At 36.4% G+C, this 20,649-nt stretch overlaps 3 protein-coding genes across 3 annotated transcripts; 1 reads left to right on the top strand and 2 right to left on the bottom strand.

The window, feature by feature from the left end:
- Positions 1-1,637: 1,637 nt before the first annotated feature.
- Positions 1,638-2,697, bottom strand: LOC115951758. The gene is made up of 2 exons (XM_031068907.1): positions 2,374-2,697; positions 1,638-2,279 (listed from the first exon to the last, which is right to left on the bottom strand). Exons 1-2 carry the CDS (start codon positions 2,695-2,697, stop codon positions 1,638-1,640), a joined length of 966 nt encoding a protein of 321 aa, XP_030924767.1.
- Positions 2,698-11,256: 8,559 nt separating this feature from the next.
- On the top strand, positions 11,257-13,334 carry LOC115953462 (FT-interacting protein 3-like). Its single transcript, XM_031071105.1, has 3 exons — positions 11,257-11,491; positions 11,998-12,047; positions 12,486-13,334. The coding sequence occupies exon 3, from the start codon at positions 12,486-12,488 to the stop codon at positions 12,945-12,947; it is 462 nt and encodes a 153-aa protein (XP_030926965.1). The 5' UTR covers positions 11,257-11,491; positions 11,998-12,047; the 3' UTR covers positions 12,948-13,334.
- Positions 13,335-14,410: 1,076 nt separating this feature from the next.
- LOC115951757 (uncharacterized mitochondrial protein AtMg00810-like) lies at positions 14,411-15,951 on the bottom strand. Its single transcript, XM_031068906.1, has 4 exons — positions 15,904-15,951; positions 15,730-15,861; positions 15,584-15,679; positions 14,411-15,445 (listed from the first exon to the last, which is right to left on the bottom strand). Exons 1-4 carry the CDS (start codon positions 15,949-15,951, stop codon positions 14,411-14,413), a joined length of 1,311 nt encoding a protein of 436 aa, XP_030924766.1.
- Between the last annotated feature and the right edge of the window lie 4,698 nt (positions 15,952-20,649).

The raw sequence follows: 20,649 nt of genomic DNA, 5'->3' as shown, positions 1-20,649 counted from the left end.
CTGCTAGAGTTAGACCTCTCACTAGTATCCTCACAGTACTCGTCTATAGCCTTATTAAGGCTATCAGTAGACGAGGAAGCAGCAGACATCTCTATTTAGAAACTTAAAACCTAAAGATGAGGGGAAGAAGAGTACCTGGCTCTAGACGGAAGAAGACTCTAGACGCAGAGGAACTCCTAGACGAGGCTCTAGACGACGGATGTCAAGGAAGAAAATTTCTGGAATGAAAAGGGTTAAGGGAGGCATTCCACTATTTATAGGATGCTGACCTGGGTAATCGAAACGACCCAACCAATACAAAAGCGACACGTGGCATCTACCTCGGAAATATAAATCGACGGAATCAGTCGCCAATAAAAAAGTGACACGTGGTGCAAATAATAAAAAACCAATTACACCAGTACAAAGACGTTCAACCATTTGGACGACTCACATGGACGAGGGGGCAACTGATGGTGTCATAAATAATCCCCAAGTCCATAACTCGTCCACGTGTCTCGTCCAACGAAAGAAGCTACAATAGGCGATGAAGATTGCGAGCGTACTGGCGAACCTCGTCCATACATGGACGAGCAATACCTTGTGAGATCTATTTATCATTTATGAACGTCAAGCCTTCCAAGATGATCTCGTTCATCTTCCACTAAAGATGGACGAGATCATCCTGGAGGTGTCATCCATCCTGATTATGGATGGACGAATTCATCGGCCCGTCCGACCTAGGTAACTTCCACAGCGGTTATGGAAGTTACTCCCAATTCGCCGGACTCCTCGACATTGGGAACGGTTCGTAAACAGATAAACCGTTCCACACACACACACACTATATAAGGCTTCTTCGATGAAAGGTAAAGGGATTGAGACACTTTTACTTTTGGAGAGAACATTTCTTCGTTACAGAGAGTTCAAAGGAACTGACTTGATCATCGGAGGATTTTTGGCCGGTCCCCCACCGGTCCCCTCTGATTCTGTGTCCTTTGTGTTACAGGAAATAGCCTAAAGATCAACGTTCGAGTCCTATCAACCCACTGATAAAGAGAGAATCATCAGTCATCACTTAAACTAGTGTCCATGTCATCACCACAACCACCACTGTCCATGTCATCATCATCGGAGTTAAAATAAGCATCATCAAAATCATATTGCCAGAAAGGATCACTGGGGAAGACCATTAACCTATACCCTAAAAAAACCAAAGCATTAGAACCAAAGATATTGAAATATATAAACGGACAAATTAATATAAAGTACCAAGAGAATTGCAATAATGTTAGCTGAACTTACCTTACAATGTAAGTAACATGAACTAGATAAGAAATATTAAAAAATATATATATAATACTATAAAAAAACACCAAGTACATAACAAAGCCCACACACTAATTTAAGTAACACCATAATCACAAGCATAGTTCACAACACTTTAACATTACAATAAAACTACATTAAATAAAAGTGTTCAACAGATAGGAAAGAGAAATAAAACCAAACGTCGAATATTGTCCAAGCACACACACATAAAGTCCTTAAATGATACTTAACAACTAAACCAAGTGTTTTCTCAAAAAGAAAAAAACTAAACCAAGTGATTCACATAGAGTGTCACATAACAAAAGTTGCTTCAAAAGCAATCCCCATTAGTTATCCGGCGGCTGAGCGTAGCGCTCCATAAACCTCTTCCTCCTTTGCTCGGGCATGCCCATGAACAACACTCTTTTCTCCTTCTTTTGGAGAGCCTCGGCGACATTAAGGTAGGTGTCATCATCAAGATCAGTATACTGATTCAGCACTTCTAAAGCTCTCCCAAGTGAGCAAGGATCGCCACCACTGGCGGATTGTGCAACATGATCAGAGCTACCAAATGACTTTCCCTTTTTTTTGGAAAACCTTTCCCTTGCTAAGGCAGTGTACTCTTGTAGAGCCATGGTCATCTCACTAGCCCTATCATTCTTCTTAGCAACCTTTTTCCCCTTGGTACTAGGCTCTTGCATGGGACGTTTGTCCGCGTGTTGGGTTTGCTCATCAACAGTGGGATCGTCTTGGGTTACGCCCTCCATGTTGGGATTGTAGCAATCATCATTATCCAACTGGGTACGATGTGCCTCACGTTCCTCATTGGCAAGTTCCTCTTCCAGGACACGCTCTTCATCACTATCTGGGGCTGGCGTGTTTGAGGAAATTTGAAGGGAACCAGTTGCAGTATTAGGGGCAAAAAGTTGCTTCAGCTTCTCATAATTAGGACACCCTTTCTTCCGTAATGCAGCTGCCTTATTATCCCCCTGAAATGACAATATATACATCAAAATCATGGTAATATGAAATAGAAAATTACAAACAAATATACAAAGAATTAGGATAGTAAATATAACATACCGCAATCACGTTAGCCCACACCTCATCAGAAGCCGTCACCGTTTGGGTTGTCTCATCCCACCCCAACCCGGTATGCCTCAAAAGCTGGCCCCACTTTCTTTGTTTTTGCCTAAGCCTATTATGCTTGTCTTTCACTTGCTTAGGGGTGAAATCCTTCCCAGTATGCTCATTTAGGATTTTCGTAATTGATAACCAAACTTTGGCCTTAAAGACACCATGTTCCATGTTCCCCTTTTGTTGTTCATCGACCATGAGGTCAATGAAAAGATGTTCAATGTGGGGAGGCCACTTTTTCTCCTCAACATCCTGTGTTTCTTGTGCCATCTAATACAAGTTTCCCAACACAATTGCATATGTTAATATTTGTATATTCATAGTTCTATGAATTGGCCACTAAAATGATTCATTTATAGAGTTGTTTGGGATTACCATTAAAAATAAAAAAACTACAATAGCATGTGATTATATGGAGGGGATTCATGAGGCAGGTTCAGGGTTGGGATTTTTTTTCCTTCTTTAATAATTAAATAATGCTTCATGTAGGAAAATTTTAAAATTATATAAGGAACCAAAGCACACAGGCAGTGTACTAAGTAACCAGCAAGAAAAAGAAAAAATGAAGAAAAATATGATTTATAAAATTTTGAGACTGAATTATATAATTGTGGAGCTGAGTAACATATTATTTAAATCCTAGATTTTAAGTTAGGTTGTGTTTTCATGGAACAAGCACCTGAGCAATCTTGGGCTAGTTTTCACCCCTATCTGAATCTGGCAGCATTAACACACCATAAGGCTATATAAAATTCTTGTAAGCGGCAACATTGATTATCTTATTACCCGGCCCTTTAAATCAGTACAAACTAGTCTGCTATGGTCATACGTTGTTTTTTTTTTGGATAAAATGCATCTAATAAAAATAACAATGTATATAGCATTCTAGGCTTCCAATCACAAAATCTTCAAGAAAAATTTCACTTAACACTAAATATAGTTTGAAAAAAACAAGCTGTGGCATTTAATCTAAATAACGGCTCATTCTATAATACTCCTGATTATTTCCCTTTTTTTTCTTTTTTTTTCACTTACATGCTCTGTTTTGGACCTATGGTATTAGAGTAAGATAATACAAATTTTCCCTAAAAATCCATATGGGAAGAATTCAATCAACATGTCTCACAAGCCACAACCAACATCAGTAGAATAAATCAAAAACCCCTTTCACATCCAACGAAAAACCCAAACCAGAACCAGACCAGGGACATGGAAAATGGAGAGGGAGAGAGACAGATTTACTGCACCTGGGAGATAATGTCGCACCTGGGAAGGGGAGAGAGAAGTATGGACACGGTGACAGAGAGCTACACTCGCCGGTGAAGATTCCGGCCTGGTTCAGAGCTTCGATGAGGCGTTGTTCTTCAAACACGGACGATCTTCTCAGGCCTCGTTCAGTCTTCGAACACGGACTGTGGTGCCATGGAGCTACCTCGCTGGGATGTGAGGATGGAAGTGAAAATGAGAGGGAAGTGAGAAGAGGGAAATTTTTTAGGAAAAAATTTTCGGACAAATGCAGAGTAACAGGGAAGAAGCTCCAACGGTCAGATAGATGGGACAAGTCACTGGTTGAATGGGCCCCACTGAGACAGCTTATTACAAAAGTGCCACTGAGTCATGGGTGATGAGTCTTGAAAACAAGGAATTGTGTTTTCATTTTTGGTCTTCATCACTCAGTTTTTTGAGTGATTGGATGACCAAAACCGGGTGACCAGATATGGGTGATGGTATCCAAACAAAAATTTTTCTGTGGGTCCCACAAATTTTGGATGATGAGTGATGAAAACACAATCATATCACTCAAAACTCTCTAATCCAAACAACCCCTAAATGACGAAAATATAATTTTGTTCCTTATATTTTGAGTAATTTTTATTTTTTAAAAAAATTAATTATGTATTTACCTTAGTTCTTAAAAAAAAAAAATTGTTTTCATTTTTGTCTTTGCTGTTAATTTATTAACAGAAAATTCCTACGTGGTATGTTTAAAACTGATGTGACTAATAAAATAATATTTAAAAATTTTAATTGGTATTTAAAAAAATGCTATGTCAGCATTTTATTTTATTTATTTTTTTAAAACCACATCAGAAAAACAATTAAAATTAAATTTTTTTAAAAAAATCAAATCAAATATTAATTTAATTTCTTTTTCTTTTCATTATATTTTTGGAAGAACATGTTCTTCCCATAACATGATTGGTTCTTGTTCTTGAAACCTCGCAATTCCATCAAAACAATGAAACCAAAATCAAAACAGAAGCCACCTATCTGAGATTAAATCAATCAAACCCATATATAGAAAAAAAAAAAAAAATCAACACCAATCAACTGATCAAACCCATATGAAACCAAAACCAAATCACACGTAAATTTCATACCACTTTTCCTAATATATATATATATATATATATATATATATACACACACTAAGGGAAAAAAAAAAAAAAAAAAATCCAATGTTAACTTCTTTTTCTTTTCTCTTTCTACGTGTAGACCAACCGTTAAAGCGTTAATTGATTATTGTTAAACGTTTATTGACTTTTGGCTTTTTAAAAATGATCTAGTTTGCTTAAAACATCATTACTTATTGGGAATTACAAAAAATATTCATAATTTTTTATTTAAATCAAATAACAAAAAATGGTTTTTAAATTATTTTTAATTAGAGCCATGGCCAAATATGGAAATATTGATTAGTAGTTTTTTACAAAATGTTTTCAGTTGAAACAAATTCAACATAAATTCTTATGAAAACCAAGTTAAGAACTCGTACCAAAATTTCAAAAACCATGTTCCCAATGAAAGGACTTGTTTGACCCTTTCACATTGCCCATTGATTAGTAATAGAATATATAAACACACACATACCACAAGAGGAAATAAATGCATATACATATAGATGTCCAAAATATATTCTCTTGTTTTTTTTTTTTTTTTTTTTAATAAAACTATAATTACAATGAAATGATTTGAACCTTGCATGTTTATTTTGAAAAGACCAAAATATATCTTCTGAGTTATAAGGTTCTTATCGAAAATATCTTCTATTGTTAATCCTATACTAAAAGAAAGCATACTAACTTTTTTAACTTCTTCTTCTTTCTTTATTTATTTATATTTTCCTTGTGAAGATATGAATGTAAAAACTTGTCTTACTTGAACTATGTAAATGGTTTTAAAATGAGGTTGCTCATTACTCTCTCTCTCACACACACATATATACGTGTCTGTAAGTATGTTTTTTTGTGTGGATAATTCATTTAATACTACTGTAAAAAGGAAATTTAAATCCTAAACGTTTCAATTTGATATGCCCAATTCATCCAGCATGATTAATATTTATTTTATACAGTTGACATAGGAATGGTACAAGATCAACATATATGATGTAAGAGATATGTTGTATATGTCCCATGAATACTTTCTCCTCGTATAGAAAGGTAAACTAAATATAAAAAGTGATAAAGTTTGAATGGACAGACACATAAGATTTTCTTATTTTTTATTTTTTACTTGATAAGAGTAATCGCATCAGACTGTGGAAAATAGAAATAGAGACTAGTTTTACACATTTTACCCAAAACAACACCCACATCAGTGTTTGCATAAGTTTCTATAATTCCAAACGTGTTATACATATATGCACGGTAACTGTAGCTTTCTATATATTATTTAAATATTTTTTCTCTCCCCTCTGATTCTCTCTCTTCAACCCATAATCTCTACAACTAATCGATGCAACCCAGCATTGCCAACCACACATAGACCTAGTACCACAACCTAGCACCGCCAACTACCACCACCACAACACACACACACACACCACAAAATCAACCTGTTGATGCTCACTTTTGACAAAGGGCCCAAAAGCAAAAGAAGCCCAATAATATAAAGAATGTGAGCAAGGGAAAATAGTAAAGGAATAAGAAAACAAGCCCAACAGGTTGAAATGGTAGGATTGATGGTTGGAAAGCCCACAAGAATAAAAAGAGGTAAAGAAGGAGTAAATGGGCTGAAGAAGCCTAATGAATGAAGTAGTAAGCTCATGGGAATAATAAGAGGTAAAAAGAAAGTAAATGAGCCAGGGTAGCTCAGGAAATGAATTGGTAAACTCATTGGGTTGGCTTAAAGGCTAATAATGCCGAAAAGTAATAAGAGGTAAAAATGTGGTAATTAGGCTAAAGAAGCCCAAAGAATCTAGCAAAAAAACCTATAGGAGTAAAAGAGGTAAAGAAGAAGTAAATGGGCTAAGGAAGCCCGAGGAATGAAGTAGTGAAATGGGCTGACACAGCAGGAATGTTGGCCAATAAAGCCCAAAAGAGGTAAAGATGTGGAAAGTGGGCCAACGAAATCCTGAGCAAAAAATTGATGAAGAAATGGGTTGGCACAATAGAAATATCAACCCACAGTAAAAGAAGCCCAACAATATAGAGAATGTGAGAAAGGGAAAATAGTAAAGGAATAAGAAAACAAGCCCAACATGTTAAAATGGCAGGATTGATGGTTGGAAAGCCCACAAGAATAAAAAAAGGTAAAGAAGAAGTAAATGTGCTGAGGAAGCCCAATGAATGAAGTAATAAGTTCATGGGAATAATAAGAGGTAAAAATGAAGTAAATGAGCCAGGGTAGCTTGGGAAATGAATTGGTAAACTCATTGGGTTGGCTTAAAGGCTAATAATGCCGAAAAATAATAAGAGGTAAAGATGTGGTAATTGGACTAAGGAAGCTCAAAGAATCTAGCAAAAAGCTTATGAGAGTAAAAGAGGTAAAAAAAAAGTAAATGGACCGAGGAAGCCCAAGGAATGAAGTAGTGAAATGGGCTGGCACAGTAGGAATGTTGGCCAATAAAGCCCAAAAGAGGTAAAGATGTGGAAAGTGGGCCAACAAAACCTTGAGCAAAAAATTGATGAAGAAGTGGATTGGCATGATAGAAATATCAGCCCGTAAGTTCACGGGGTAACATGAAGTAGAAGGGAAAGTAAAGTTAAAGCAGGCACGATAAAGTGATATGGCAGGATCAATAACCAAGAGGCCCATGGATGCAAGAGAGGAAAACATAGGCTCTGCAAAAAGATGAAGGCATTTGCCCAAGCAATGCCTAGTCCAAGAAGGGATAAAAGGCAGGGAACATGAACCCAAAAGCCCACATGTCCTTCACGCCATAAAAGATAAACACCAACCAGTACGTACAATAGAATAAAACAAACACAAAGGCAGCATAAATGGTGTGAAGGCTAGAAAGAAACAAATTCGGGCGAAGTGGAGCATGCATAAAGGGCCACGACACCACTTACTTGTACCTAGCCAATACATATGAGGTGGGCCATGGGTTAAGAGTTTCAGAAGGTATGGTTTGGAGGTGGGGAGAAAGATGATGCCTATTTTGGAGTTCTCGCTCAAACTTCTTTAGGGAGAAATGTCTTGCTGGAATGGCATCTCACCCAAAAGAAGTAAGTGTGGGTTGGGACCACTTAATGCATGCCATAGAGGTAGGTGATAGAGAGGCTTAATCCTTATTCAGATTAGTGGAATGAAAAATTGAGAGAGGTAAGAAACAAGACAAGCAATTTTGTCTGGAAATGGGGAGTGGTGCAGCCAACACATTTAGAGTAATGGTAGTGGTTGAGTAACTGGCAGGCCAGTGGGCAATCTTGGAAGGACATCTATAAGTAGCCAAAAGCAATTGAGGGATAAAAATAGTAAATCCCACCATGGCAGATAGTATAGTAGATGTGAACAGTAAAAGCGGGACAAAAGAGGTGAAAGGAAGAAGAAGCAGAGAAAGAAAAAAAAAGAGAGAAAATAAAAAAGTGGTAGAAATAGAGGCATGCATCAATAGATTACCATTTTTTTTTTCCTCTTGAGAGACCCACTCTTTGAAAAATTGAAGATTGAAACTTAAACCATTTAGGTCCTTTTTCCAAAGTGTGTAATTTCTATGGCAGAAGCCTTCCTTAAGGTTACTCACATTGGGGATTGGTTCTCTTCTTAGACTCACTTCTGTTGAAAAGCTAAGCCTACACTTATTGGACGATAAGTTTACTGTTCAATCATTTAATTGTTTGTTGTAGCATTAGTTTCGTTTGTTGTATTATTCTACCATAGCCCTATTAAGCTACTTTCCTTTATTTCGGTGTTAGTATAATTTGTTTAGTATTATAGTTATTCTGTCATATTGTAGCCCTGCTATAACATCTGTATTGTTCCTGTTGTGCGCACACCGTACACTCAATACCCCTGCCAAAATGTGTCTGTGTTGGGATGGCTCGACCTGTGTACAAACTGGCCTAAATTTTATTTCATTTAGGCTAGTCCCAACTTTCTTACCTTAGACCCACGGGCCGTAGTGTAGCAGAAGAGACCAAAGCCCAACAACACAAAAAGGCCCACCACATAACCAAAAATCAAACACACCCACACATGGACACACCAACAGAGATAGAGAGAGCATTGTTGTGAACATGTGGCTGTGGGTTGGTGCTTAGAAGTCAATTGGAACGAGTCTTGGTGCTTGTGGAGGAGATCAGAGTTTTTGGGTCAACTGGAATGAATCTCTGTGGATCGGTTCTTGTGGCCGAGAAGATGTTTGTGGAATGGTGCTTGTGACCAAGTTTCATCCATGGAGGCGACAATGTCTTCAAGAATGGGGAGAGAGAGAGTTTTCAAATGGGTTAAAAGGGAGTTGAGATGAATAATAAAAAAAGTGTGGAAGATGATTATTTAAATAAAATAGATAGTAGAATAGAAAAACTAATGTAGATGTTTTATAATGGGTGTGTAAAATAGAAAAAATATGTACTTTTTGCAAAATAGAGAGAAATTTTACATTCATTAATGCAATTGCTATGACAGTGATATGTTTAAGTAATACCGAAACCGTCCTGTATAAAAAACTTGAATTCGGTCCCACTCCAATTCCAAACTTGCTTGACTGAACTTGAAGCATATGTAAATCAGTAAAGTTTAAATATGATATTGTACTTAGTCAAAAAGGAAAAAAAAAAAAACACTTGAAGTAGTTTAAATATGATAACTTTGCAATTCAATTTTTTGATGCACCACTTTCTCTAACTAAGTTCTTAATAACTGGATTTTTGGCTGAGCCAGTTTAGCAACCTGTTGTAAACAACAATTTAAAGAAAATGACATTGAACTTTGTTGAACTAACAAGTTATTGAAGAATACCTGACAGAATGTGTTGTTTGTTACTCACCTAACTCTTCTTTTTTTTTTTTTTTTTTTTTTTTTTTTTTTTTGAGAATCGTTACTCACCTAACATAACGACATCGCATTTTCTCGTAATTTTATAAACTAAATTGATAATATAACAAGAAGCCAGCCTTTGAGAATCGTTACTCACCTAACATAACGACATGACATTTTCTCGTAATTTTATAAACTAAATTGATAATATAACAAGAAGCCAGCCAGTTCTAAAACTTGGCTATATTTGGTAGACTCAGACCAACCTATCGGTGTGATATCTTACACATGGTGTGGGGAATGATTTCGTGAGATAGTCCATGGTAAGACCGACTGTACTAATATCATATTATACTTGCCTTTGGTACATTGTATTAAATTTATTGGTGATCGTGACATATGTTCACTTTTAGTTAGATATCATTATCATAGTTTTAAAAATAAGTATGGTAAAAAAAAAAAAAGCTTTTATTTTTGGTTTTCAATTTTTACTAAATTTTGACCAATTTTAGGGGGTTTTATCGGATTAGATTATTGTCCGATTCTCAATTCAACTGATCGATTCGGTTTAATTTTTAAAATCTATGATCATTATTGTAATGAGTTTAGTGCATTAATCCATTGCATTAGAGTCACTAAACCCAAGCTTTGCATATAATAATAATATAAGCCAGCAAATCCTAAAACTTGGCTAAATTGGGTACAGACTCAAACTAATCCATTGAGGGGTATCTCGTTATATACCACACATGTTGTGGGAGAATGATAGCATGTGACTATCTCATACTATAAAACTTATTTATTTTTTTGCTGAATATCTCATACTATAATAATAGAACTCAATCATACCCAAATGGACTAATGAATAATATAAATCATACCCAAATGGACCAATAAACAATAAACAACATGCCAAAAGTGCAAGGGGGGGAGATTCTCAAAAAAAAAAAAAAAAAAAAAAAGTGAAGGGGTTGGGGGGGGGGTGAAATTGAAATTGCCATGTTCATACGTGGGCAATTACCAGATTCCCAAATGACCTAACACCCACATGGGGAATCCAATGACACATTGAGAAAAGTCCTCCACACCACACCCTCCTCAACATACAAACTAATAGTCCATCGCACGAGCGAATATCCGACCAAAGTCCCTCGCATGCTTGACCCTGGGTCCCCCTTTGTTTCTCTCTCTTTCACACCCACACACAAACGCACATTATAGTATACAGTGGGAAAAAATTGCCAAACAGACTATTTTTAGGAAAAATTTAGGCGTGTGGCACGTGTTCAAAATTATTTAGCAAGTTAGACTGTTTTTGAAAGTCGAGTTTGGCAAACTCGACTTTGGGCTGGAAAACGCACACTATAGTGGCGTTTTTTCAGTGGCTATAGCAGTGTTTATAGAAAACGTCACTATAGGGGATCTATAGTGGCGTTTTTAAAAACGCCACTAAAAAAACGCCACTATTGTGTCTGTAATCCAGCCCAAAGTCGAGTTTGCCAAACTCGACTTTCAAAAACAGTCTAACTAACTAAATAAGTTTGGACGCGTGCTGTCCGGCTAAAATTTTTCAAAATTTTCACTGTTTGGCAAATTTTGCCGTATACAGTGTGTCTAGAAAGAGAGTGTAGTAGCTTCTGTGTATATCTCTCACATATTCAGCAGATTCCCCCATCCGCTCCTAAAGCAAAAGCAAAGCCAAACACTCTCTCTTTCTCTCTCTTATCTCTTTTGATTATTTTCATTCCCAACAACCAACAAATATCAACGCCATTTCTTGGTTTGCTTCAACAAGAAGATGAACTCCGATGCAGTAATCGGTGTAGGTTTTCGGTGATTCTCTTCCATCACCGACAAGGTAAATAACCTTAAAACAACCTTTCGGTTCCTTTTGAGTTGTCTTTGTCTCGTAGCTAACCGTATTGCATTAAAACCATGTTTGGTTGCCGAGAAAGTTTTGAGTAAAATGTAATGTAACCAAACATTTAATGTCGGTGTCGCTTTTGTCTCGGAAAGAAAAAACAACAAAGGAAACGCTAATTAAATAAACTAAAACTTCTGATAGATAAGTTTGATATGGATGTGTCATGTGTGTCGGTTTTTTTTGTTCCCTTTTCTATGTTCTGCATTTAATGAAGAACTCCAGCGGTTGATTTTTTTATTTTTTTTATTTTTGTTATTTAAAATTAATAAATTAATGTTTTCACATTTATTTTATCCGTATTTTCCTGCGTTTTCTCGGTAACTAAACACGGGATTTGGGAATGTCTGTGTTATCCGGTCACCAATCTAAAAAATTACAGGGTTGATTGTACTATTTGTGGTTTGTGACTCTGTTTGTTTTTTGTTTTTGGTTGTTAACAGTGTTTCAAGCATTTAGATCTGAGGATTTCTCTGATAACAGTTTCCTAAAGGTGAGCTCATTATCTTCGTTTAAATTTTAAAAATTAGTTCTACTTACTACTAAAAAGATCTAGGGTTCTCAACAACCACTCTGCATTTTGTTTTTTATTTTATTTTTTATTTTTATATTGAATATTTAAAATCTGATTTCGTTTCCATTTTTGAAACCTTTGGTTTTCCGAAATGTTCGCTCTTAGCTTATCTGTTAAGTTAGCTATTTAAAAAAAATTTTCCTACACTTAATAGTCTTCTTAGTTTTTTTAATTATTATCAAAAAAAAAAAATTTAATAGTCTTAGGATTGTCCTAGTTTTGAGTTTATGGAATATTAATGTAACTTTTTGTTTAGTTTTTAGTATTGAATAACGGCTACTTGACTGTGTCTTTTCCGATGCTTTAGAGGCCTTTGAATTAATTCAAAACTAAACTAACATCAAACTCGTTGAGCAGATGCAGTATCTCTATGTCCGTGTTGTCAAGGCCAAGGACTTGCCAGCAAAAGATGTCACCGGTAGTTGTGACCCTTACGTTGAAGTTAAGCTTGGAAACTACAAGGGTACAACTCGGCATTTTGAGAAGAAGACGAATCCTGAGTGGAACCAGGTGTTCGCTTTCTCGAAAGATCGGCTTCATGCTTCGACGCTTGAAGTTACTGTGAAGGATAAGGATCTTGTCAATGATGATTTCATTGGTCGGGTTCTGTTCGATCTGAATTACGTTCCAAAACGGGTTCCTCCCGATAGTCCATTGGCGCCACAGTGGTATAGGTTGGAGGATAGGAAGTCAGAAAACTTTAAGGGAGAGCTGCTGTTGGCTGTTTGGATGGGTACTCAAGCTGATGAAGCGTTTCCTGAAGCAGATGCCTCTGGTGTTACCGGTGTTGATGGTGTTGCCAATATTGTTATTAGTTAACTCTTAATTAATCAATCAATCTTAGTTTCTTTTGTTGATTTTCTCAACTATCTAAAACCTGATATTCACATGCTCCTTAGTTTTTCATATATTTTTGGAGGAATATATGATTGAAAGCATGAGATTGTTTGTGGATTGTGGTGAATCTTGAAGAGATGATCTATATTTGTGGGTATTGAGGTACCCATCTTTGCACTTTGTGAAGACATTGTTTCCAAGGTAGAATTGTTTTGATCTCTTACCTACTTTTGATTAGTTAGACATCATGATTGTGAGTTAGCACAGTTGTCTTCAACCTCCATTTTCAATTTCTGTTTAATATAGTAGTGATATGGGCAGGACACCTTGTTTTTGAAGTCCTGTGCACGTGTCCATCATCTTCCTCAACACCGTATGACCTCCCTCTATTACAGGCTAGGTTAACGTATATTACCAGTTTCGTCATTCCTTAAAGTTCTCAATGTCCGAGCAAACCCTTTCGTGTATGATTACCTAATGTAGAAATTTATTATGTGATCAGCTGAATCAAATTCCATCTCCTCTGCTGGGATGAAATCAACATTATTCTCATCCTCAATTGTTTCCTTAATAACATTATTTACAGGTGTATGGAATTCCGTTGCCACAACCTCATTAACAACAATTTGGATATCAATTTCCATTTCACCGTGCACACAAACTTGGAAATCAAATGACAAGGTAATAACAATCTCTTCAATTTCACATTCTATAATTACAAGTGCATAACACTATACAAATCAGGGGTCATACAAGCAATGTCCACATTATTCAGCAAAATTCAAATTTAACCTTCACAAATATATGTCCATGTATTGTTAAATTTCTCAACTCCAAAATAAGTAAACAAAATTGCATTCACAGCTTCAGCCATTATAAATGACATATGAACTGCCAAAATCTATAACGGAATATTTGTATGCAATCCACACAAAGGATGTCCATATACAGAATGACCAACATTAACCATACAAGCCCGATATAGAAGGGGTAGGAAGACCAATATGAACGATATAAGAAACAACGTTTGTTTCACAACATCTCAGACTTAGAATTACCACATTAACCTTAACTAAATGACCACATTTTTTGCAAAACTAAATGTGTAGACAACAATTTCTCATACAAAGAATTACAACATTTACCATAACTAAGTGACCATATTTTACAAAACTAAATAACCATACAACGATCTCTCTTACAAGTAATTGAGAAAGTTCTGAGATTCTTTAGAGAGAAATTCTAGAAGAAGAAAGAGTAGAAAAACTGAATTCCATTATATGAATAGATTACATCAGATCCCCAATTATATAGGGTCATTAACCATAACTGATTTGGAACTAACTACTCTAACAGAATACATACACGTGGACTGTATTAAAACTAATCCTATACTTAAACCTGTGGTGCTAAACTACATACAAGATTACAATAGTATTTCTAAACTACAAGTCGTTTGTGCTCTGTTTTATATCTCTGTTGACAGATTCACCATCATTCTTTACATCCCCCCTCAAACGAAGGGGAGGAGTCCCCATGAGTTTGTAGGACAAAGCATGAAACCAAGGAGATGGCAATCCTTTGGTGAATATATCAGCCAGTTGATCCAAGGTAGAGATGTACTTGATAACCATATCTCTATTCAACACCTTTTCTCGAACAAAATGATAATCAACCTCTATATGTTTTGCGCGAGCATGAAAGATAGGATTTGAGGCCAAAGCAAGAGATGAAAAGTTATCACACCATAAAATAGGAGGATGATGCAAATAAACCCCTAAGTCCTTAAGAAGCATACGCAACCAATATAACTCAGCTGTTGTATGAGCAAGAGACTTGTACTCAGCTTCAGTGGAAGACCGAGACACAACAGCCTGCTTCTTAGCGGACCAAGTGATAGGAGAATTGCCTAAGAAAACAATCATACCCGTAATGGACCTCTTATTAATAGGATCTCCTGCCCAATCAGCATCACAATAAGCTGAAAGGGTGAGAGAACCAGGCCAAAAGTAAATCCCTTTATGCAATGTACCCATCAAGTATCTCAAGATCCATTTAGCAGCAACAAGATGAAGTTGAGAAGGCTTGCTCATGAATTGACAGACCTTCTGGACAGCATAACACAAGTCAGGCCTAGTGAATGTCAAGTATTGTAAAGCACCAACAAGACTTCTATAGGTTGTTGGATCAGAGAGAAGAGGACTAACAGCAAGAGCAGAAGATTGAGAAGAGGCACACGGATTAGAACAAGGTTTACAGTCCATCATATGAAATCTAGACAGCAAATCTTTGGCATATTTGGATTGATGTACAAAAATACCATCACCAGAATATTCAATCTGCAGCCCCAAAAAATAGTGCAAAGGACCTAAATCCTTGAGAGCAAATGAAACCCTAAGCTGAGTAATAATATCAACAACAAGCACCTTATCACTGCCAGTAATAATGATGTCATCTACATACAAAAGTAAGTAAACAACCTGCTATGAATGAATGAGAATGAAAAAATTACCACAAGAAGCATGAAAACCCAAATGAAAAAGCTGAGTGGTAAAGCTGTCAAACCAAGCCCTAAGGGCCTGCTTCAGACCATAGATTGCTTTGTGCAAGAGACAAACATGATGAGGCTTGGAGATATCCTTGTAACCAGGGGGCTGACTCATATAAACCTCATTTTGCAACACCCCATGAAGAAAAGCATTAGAGACATCTAACTGCCTTAGAGACAACCAAACTGAACAACCAAGGCAAGCATAATCCTCACAGTTGTAGGCTTAACCACTGGACTAAAAGTTTCTGCATAATCTAGACCATATTGTTGTAAGTAACCCTTAGCAACAAGCCTAGCCTTGAACCTAGCAATAGAACCATCACTATTCCTCTTAACTTTGTACACCTACTTACACCCCACAACATTTTTATCAGGTGGCAAAGAAACCAAGGACCATGTATGCTGTTGTTGCAAACTAGTAAACTCAGAATCCATAGCTTTAACTCAATAAGGATACTTAGAAGCAATAGAATACGAAGGAGGCTCAGTGCAATTGTAATCAGTCTGAACAGCAAACACCTTAGGCTTGGAAATACCATTTTTGGACCTGGTAAGCATAGGATGGGCATTTGTATTCACAGGGACAAGGGCAGGGATAGAAATAGAAAGACTAGGAGCAGTAATGGAAACAGGTAGACTAGACTCAAGAAAAACAGCAGAGGAAGACACAGGTAATACAGAAATAGGACAAGGATTTGGAGATGGAATAGAAGAAGAAGGCTCAGAACAAGAAGTAGACTTAGCTAAACCAGAAGCAACAAAAGAAATGGGACTGGACTGAGTAATACTCAAGGAAGAAAGAATGAAAGAAAACCACACATCAGAGGAAAAAGAAGTAGGAGAAGAGGAAGGGGAATCAGCACTAGAACTAGGAAAACTAGGAAAAACAGATTCATCAAAGACACAAAGACATGAAATGTAAATTTTGCGAGTAATAACATCCAAGCAAATATAACCTTTGTACTGAAGAGGATAACCAAGAAAAATACATTGCTTAGATTTAGGATCAAACTTATGAGAGGCATAGGGTCTCAACAAAGGAAAACATACACAACCAAAGGTTCTTAAAGTATGAAGGGAAGGTGTGTGACCATACAATTTCTCCCAAGGAGAGACAAATTGCAAAACAGAAGTTGGAAGTCTATTAATTAGGTACACAATAGTACTAAATGCATAAGACCAATAAGAAGGAGAGAGGTTGGAATGGTGAAGCATGGATAAAGCACTCTCCACAATTTGTCTGTGCTTCCTCTTAGCAACACCATTTTGCTGAGGAGAGTAAGGATAGGAAAATTGATGGAGAATACCATGTTCTAAGCAAAAGGACTTAAATTTGGCATTAACAAACTCACCCCCACCATATGATCTTAGTGTTTTGATTTTGGCAGAAAATTGGGTCTCAACCAATGAATTGAAATGTAGGAAAACTTGAAACACATCAGACTTCCTTTCCAACAAGAAAAGCCAAGTGAAACGAGTAAAATCATCAATAAAAATCACATAAAATCTATCATCAAGAACAGAAGTCACAGGAGCAGGACCCTATACATCAGAGTGCAATATTTTAAATGGATATTCAGTATTTGATACATGAGTAGGAAAAGGAGTCTTGTGCATTTTAGCACTTATACAAGAAGTATACTTAGAACAAATGTCACTAACACAGGACACTTTGTCTGAAGGAAAAGAAGACATAGCAAAATGTAAAACCTTAGCATAAGGGTGACCAAGCCTATTATGCCAGATTAAGGACTGTGGAGATAGTGCAGTAAAGCCACTGGAATTTGAATGAGAAGGAGATGAGGAAGGCAGAGTGGAAGAGGGTATAGGATAAACTCCATCCTTACTCAGCCCTCTGTAAAGAACCTTCCCCGTAGGTAAATCCTGAATTAAGAACTGATATGCATCAAAATAACAAAATGCATTATTTTGAAGACATAGTTTGTGAACAGATGGTAAGTTGGAAGCAATTCTACGAACTCTAAGAATATTGTTTAAGTAGAAATTATGAGAGGAAGTGATGAGCTTACCATTGCCAATGTGTGTTACTGGTAAATCTTGCCCATTGCCAACTGTTACAGACTCACCAATTGCAAGTTGTTGAGCAAGAGAAAGTTGAGACAAATCTGGTGTGATGTGATCAGAGGCACCATTGTCAGTCAACCAATTCTGACTCTGATTAGCACCTGAAGTTGCAGCCATTGATCTTGCAGCCATGGAAGCAAGCTTAGCTGGAGCATGCCTACCTTGATAAGCAAAATTCATTCTGTGATAACAGTCCAAAGCAGAATGGCCATTCTTGCCACAAATCTGACAAGCAACTTTCTGTCCTTGAAAAGAAGGCTTGTTCTGTGGAAAGAATTGAGGTTCCACTGGATTATTAGTGTTCTGAAATTGACCACTACCACTACCAAGAAACTGAAACTGATTGTGATAGAATTGACCACCACCAGAAAATTGATTTCCACCACCTCTTCCATTGCCACGGCCTTTGTTATTCCCAACCTTGCCTCTTTCTTTTGCAAAGTTTTGATTGAATTGATTGACTGCCATAGCAAATGATGCAGAATCTCTAAAAACAGAATGATTAGACCTTTTCTTGATTGACCTCTCTTCAGCATTTAAGAGTGTATTCAACTCTTCAATAGTAAGAACATCATTTCTGGTTCTGATTGCAGAACAAAATGCATCATACTTTGGAGGCAGAGCTTCAAGAGCTAGATGAATTAACTCTTCCTCATCAACATTGACTACTACAGCTCCAAGTTTATCTCTAACCTCCTTGATTCTTTGAAAGAAAGAATCCATTGACTCTGAACCCTTCTTGATACTCATTAGCTCATCCCTCAAACTGAGCACATGAGATCGTGATACTGATGCAAACCTTTTCTCACGCACCTTCCAGACACCTCTTCCAGACTTCTAACCCATCAGAAAGAGCCAAAACTGACGGAGAAAGAGTTGAATTAAGAAAGGTGAACAAGGCTTGCTCATGACTCCTCCATTGGAAATACTCTGGATTAGCCACAGTTGTAAAATTAGCCACAGTTGTAAAATAACCTGAGCTATCCTTGAGAAATGGATCCGAAGCTTGATCATCATCACTTATGAAATTGATCATTGAATATGCTACCAAGATCACTTCAATCTGATGTCTCCACACCATGTAGTTGTTGTAATCAAGCTTCACAGTAGCCATACTTGCCATATTTGACAATAGCAACAACGAAGGATTAACACCATGAGTGATTGAAGAACTCGTGGTTGATCCTGTTGTTGCAGAAGATGAAGACGATGAAGAATTTGTAGAAGACGCCATTGTTGGCTCTGATACCGTGAGAAAGTTCTGAGATTCTTTAGAGAGAAATTCTAGAAGAAGAAAGAGTAGAAAAGCTAAATTTCATTATATGAATAGATTACATCAAATCCCCAATTATATAGGGTCATTAACCGTAATTGATTTGGAACTAACTACTCTAACAGAATACATACACGTGGACTTTATTACAACTAATCCTATACTTAAACCTGTGGTGCTAAACTACATACAAGATTACAATAGTATTGCTAAACTACAAGTCGTTTGTGCTCTGTTTTATATCTCTGTTGACAGAGTCACCATCATTCTTTATAGTAATAACATGTCATACATAGAATGACAACATTTTTCATAATTAAAGAACCATGTTTACACAACTAAATAATCACATTTTCACTATACATTACCTCTGTAACCAGAGTATTTTTTCAATTGAAACCTAAACCACTAATCTAATAGAATCACACTGACCAAACTAAATATAAATCAACCCATTTTTCAATGGGTATCAGTTAGCTTCCCTTTCAACGGGTGCCGGGAGCATCTTCTTCATTCGGAGCAGTATACAACAGAGTACATTCTTCTTAAAATGCAAATTACAATAGAGTTCCTTCTCCTTCAAGAGAAAATCACAGTAGAGTACCTTCTCCTTCAGCTATGCAGAGTAGAGCAGAGCAAAAAGTACATGCTTGAAGTGGATATGCTTTAAATACTTTTTCCCACCAGCATGCGGTTCCCTATGTTTGGCCCATTTGGATACAAGTATTAGGGTAGCTGTGGTTGATTAGCTAAGAGGATAACACATTATTGACTTGGATGCCGCCTCATTGCACAAGCCAACTGGGTAAGCTCATTAATTCACTAGCACCCTCGCGCAAGCCATGTCATAAGACACAACAAATTGATATAAACTTACATAAAAAATATGATGTAAAGTAAACTTTTCCATTAATTTTTTTATTGTCCTAAAGGATCATTATTTGATTAAAGGTGTATTTATAATTCATGTAAGAATGAATTTTATATGATAATTTATTATATCTCTCTCCCAAGTTAGTTATCATTTTTTGAGTTAATTTTTTATTGGGGTTTGAAATTAGGTGACAAATAATGAGCAAATGATAAACAATTGAAGCATTATTTTAGAAAAAAGATATTAGTCATTTAGATCTTAGGACATCTATAGAAATAAATATTGATACTTCAATGCCCGATGAGCGTCCCTCCAAATGTTTAAGAATTCAATCTGAAGAGATAGACAGTGATGCAGGATCACATCAACAAACAAGATGAAATCTAACTTGCTTATTTCATAGACAATCTATATTAACCTAAAGATATAGAGTACTCATTCAAATTCCCAAATAATCATCATCATAGTTTCAAGCTTCATGGTTTGAATCACATTCGAATTGGTTGGAATACTCACCTTCAAAGGATGCAATTTATTGTCTGCCTTGCTACATTTTTGGTAAGAAACCAACATGTTGTCCTAGATTGGATGCATTCACTATAAAAGGTTCTAATAATTGGAAAATGTGAATGATGGAATGAATTATCTTTTAATTGGTAATGAGGGGAAAGATCCAAATTCACCACATAAAATTGTTGTGAAATGTTGTGAGGATCTAAAGAATTATTCACGACATATTGACAAGCTAGTTTAGAAACAAACATCAAAATAAATAGAGAATAATCAATTGCGGCTCAAGACCTTTCACAGTGTGCTCGATGGCTGGCATTCCCAGTTTTTGCTTTTAGAGGTCAAGATGAAAGTCTTGACTCAAAAAATAGAGGTAAATTTATTAAATTGA

This window comes from Quercus lobata, chromosome 7 (assembly GCF_001633185.2).
Source record: "Quercus lobata isolate SW786 chromosome 7, ValleyOak3.0 Primary Assembly, whole genome shotgun sequence".
NCBI lineage: Eukaryota > Viridiplantae > Streptophyta > Magnoliopsida > Fagales > Fagaceae > Quercus > Quercus lobata.
Note: the sequence above shows the minus strand (reverse complement) of the source record. Positions and strands in the feature narration are given on the sequence as shown.

Excerpts from the sequence above, each read along its gene's own strand:
- LOC115951757 (XM_031068906.1), bottom strand. The coding sequence starts at position 15,951 with ATGGATTCTGAGTTTACTAGTTTGCAACAACAGCATACATGGTCCTTG. Across the intron at positions 15,862-15,903 it reads AACAGCATACATGGTCCTTG|GTGTACAAAGTTAAGAGGAA; the intron begins GTTTCTTTGCCA and ends GGGTGTAAGTAG. Across the intron at positions 15,680-15,729 it reads CAGTGGTTAAGCCTACAACT|TTAGATGTCTCTAATGCTTT; the intron begins GTGAGGATTATG and ends TCTCTAAGGCAG.
- LOC115951758 (XM_031068907.1), bottom strand. The coding sequence starts at position 2,697 with ATGGCACAAGAAACACAGGATGTTGAGGAGAAAAAGTGGCCTCCCCAC. Across the intron at positions 2,280-2,373 it reads TGTGGGCTAACGTGATTGCG|GGGGATAATAAGGCAGCTGC; the intron begins GTATGTTATATT and ends TTGTCATTTCAG.
- LOC115953462 (XM_031071105.1), top strand. The coding sequence starts at position 12,486 with ATGCAGTATCTCTATGTCCGTGTTGTCAAGGCCAAGGACTTGCCAGCA.